At 40.7% G+C, this 2,977-nt stretch overlaps 1 protein-coding gene across 1 annotated transcript in view; it reads left to right on the top strand.

Annotated features, from left to right (window-relative positions):
• Positions 1–2,977, top strand: part of Pgk1 (phosphoglycerate kinase 1) — a 16,063-nt gene that overhangs the window by 7,752 nt on the left and 5,334 nt on the right. Inside the window, exons 4-5 of the mRNA XM_029473036.1 lie at positions 1,740–1,954; positions 2,858–2,976. Coding sequence (XP_029328896.1) covers positions 1,740–1,954; positions 2,858–2,976 — 334 coding nt within the window. The remainder of the gene's footprint in view (positions 1–1,739; positions 1,955–2,857; position 2,977) is intronic.

Here is a 2,977-nt window from a genome sequence, read left to right on the forward strand (position 1 = left end):
CCGCCTGCCTCTGCCTCCCAACTGCTGGGACTAGAGGCATGTGCCACCACACTTGGCCCAAACTTTTTTTTTAAATTGAAGTGTAACATACATGTAAAAATGTATAGATGGGCGGGTCCGTGGATGTGACTCGGTGGTAGTGGACAATGCCCTGGGTACAAACAATTGTATAAAGGCACAGCATGATGTTTCTGAATTACCAAGGAGTATACAAGCTGCATAATCTGTCATGGAATGGAATATGAGCAGCAGTGCAGATGGTCTCTTTCTGTTCATGTTTGAAATACCTTTGAAAACATACAAGAATTCTATTGGATAATTAATGAGTCTTGAGTGAAGGTAATGGCAATAGTGAGATTACTTTAAGGAATTTCGTTTCTTTTGAGTTGGGTAGGTGTGGTTTGAGATACGTTCTCATGTAGCTCCTGTGCTGTGGAGCTCAGGCTGGTCTGAAATTTGTAGCCTAGGATGACCTTGAACTCCTGGTCTTTGAGGCATGTCCTCACACACCTGGCTAAAGGCATTTTTTTTAAATGAAATGTAATGTTTTCATTAACATATGTAGGTATGGGTGTCATCCTCATTTGCTAAAGAAAGGGGCTTTGGTTTCAGAAAGGCAGTCATTTTGCTGAAGTCACTGTTGCTTTATAGGTTCATGAAAGTCCATTAGATCTGTACGCTTTTCCTACAAAGATCCACATAGTAAATGTTGTTGACTTTGTGGGTCATGTAGTTAATTGTGCAGAGTTTGAATCTACTCCCCTGCCATTATCCTAGAAAGGCTGTTATAGACAATCCACTAGACTGGCTCCTAGACCTGACAGCAGAATTCAACTACCAAAAGTGTTCAAGCCGCTTTTTTGGGCACGGTATTGGATTTACCCTTTGGTTAGAAGGGGCACGAATGTCACTTCCTAGTATTTTCTCTTTGGCTCTTCAATGATGTGAGAACAAGATTCTCTGCGGCATCAGTTCCCCTTTGACCTCTGACATTTCTTAAGGCATCTGGAGTGCTTGCTTTCAAGCAGTTTCTTTTCTTAGCAGCACAGGCCCTGAGCTTGGCCCTACCCTGCTTTGGTGTGCTTGCTACAGTACTACTAGTTAAATGCTGACCTAAAATTTGCTGCCCTTTTAAACTGAAACTCAAGACTCAAAAGCTCTAGTGCTTAGAAATGGCAGGAGCAACTGGAAAGTTGATGCAGAGTGTTTTTATTCAGGAATCAATGAACTGACTTAGTTAGGTCAGTTGCTATTCAGAGTCTAATAATGGCTTAGAATGCCTGAAAGTTCAAACTGGACACAAACATAAGACAGTTCAATTTTATTTTTATGATGTGTATGTATATGTGTGTACAGGTGCACAAACAGGGCCACAAGTGCCAGGCAGTTAGTTGTGAGCTCCAGTATGTGTTGTGGAGGAGCAGCAAGTGCCACTGGGCCATCTGTCCACCCTCATAATGGAATGTTATCCAGTGTGTCTACATTGTTATTTTTAGAATTAACATTGCCTTCCTTGTACCCACTGTCAGGTCAAAAAATGGGAAGTGTCTCGATTGTTAGTTTCTATGGCATCTTTTTCCATGAAAAGCTTTCAATTTCTTATTTCCCCTCAAACATTTTTGTTTTGAAAAATTTATTGTGTATGTGTGTGTGCATATATGTGTGTATAGTTTTCAGGGAGAGGCAGAGGGGATAAGAAATGACCAAATGATTGACCCTCTTGCTAGTTGTGAAACTAGCAAGTTTCCTTGCTAGTTTCCTATTCTTGGTGGTCTGAAATGCTTTTGGTGTTTTTTGGAGTCATCGACATTTTCTATATTAGATTTTTCTTTTTAAACTTTTCTCTGCAGGTTAAAGCTGAGCCAGCCAAAATTGATGCTTTCCGAGCCTCACTGTCCAAACTAGGAGATGTCTATGTCAATGATGCTTTTGGGACTGCACACCGAGCCCATAGGTACCAAAAAGAACCTTGTCAGTACTAGGCAGAGCACAATGATCTTAGGCACCTGAGACATTCAAATTCTGGACTGTTTTTAGAGATTACAATCTTCTATTGTATTGATTGTGATTTAGACACTCAAAATCAAAAGCATTTTGAGCTGGAGGGTTCCTCTTCGAGGGAACTCTAGGTTGTCTTAGGTTGACAATAAGAACCAAGAGATATTTTTAACTTCTCTCTCTACTTGGTGCTATATGACTCTTGTTAAATATCCTGTTTCAAAGTGGAAATACAGATAAAAAATTGGGAGTACTAAATAACGCTTTTCTTTTATAGCTTCAGGAACAGGCTTCTCTAACTTTGGATGCCTTTTGTAGAATTTTCTTACCTTTGGAAACATACTATCAAAACATGTTCTCATCAACTGGCTGATTATATTCTGTGATTAACCTTCGGCCTATTGAAAACTATTAACTGAGCATGTTCTTCCTTCCTATTGTGTTTTGCCTGCATGTTTCTCTGCACCATGTATATGCAGTGCCCTCAGAGGCCAGAAGAGGGCGTTTGTTTCCCTGGGACTGGAGTTACAGAGGCTTTTGAGCTGTACTTTGGGGATTGGGTTCGGAATCCAGGTTCTCTCCAAGAACAGCGAATGATCTTAACTCCTGAGCCATCTTTCCAACCCTTTTCCTGGGTATCTTCCACGTCAGTTCATTGCTTTTTTTGCCCTTGATTATAAACTATTAGTCAGAAAAGTTATGGAAGATGTAAGTGGCTTTATTGCAATATAGGGATGAAACCAGTCTCTTAGTATCTTAGAAGTGATGAAAGCAGTTTAGTGGTATGGAACTGACTTCTAGGTGGGGACATGGTACAATTTGACTAGATTTTGAATACATTTTTCTTTTTTTTCCCTAGCTCCATGGTGGGTGTGAATCTGCCACAGAAGGCTGGTGGATTTTTGATGAAGAAGGAGCTGAACTACTTTGCCAAGGCTTTGGAGAGTCCAGAGCGACCCTTCCTGGCTATCTTGGGAGG

The sequence above is a fragment of the Mus caroli genome, chromosome X (genome assembly GCF_900094665.2).
Source record: "Mus caroli chromosome X, CAROLI_EIJ_v1.1, whole genome shotgun sequence".
NCBI classification, from domain to species: domain Eukaryota; kingdom Metazoa; phylum Chordata; class Mammalia; order Rodentia; family Muridae; genus Mus; species Mus caroli.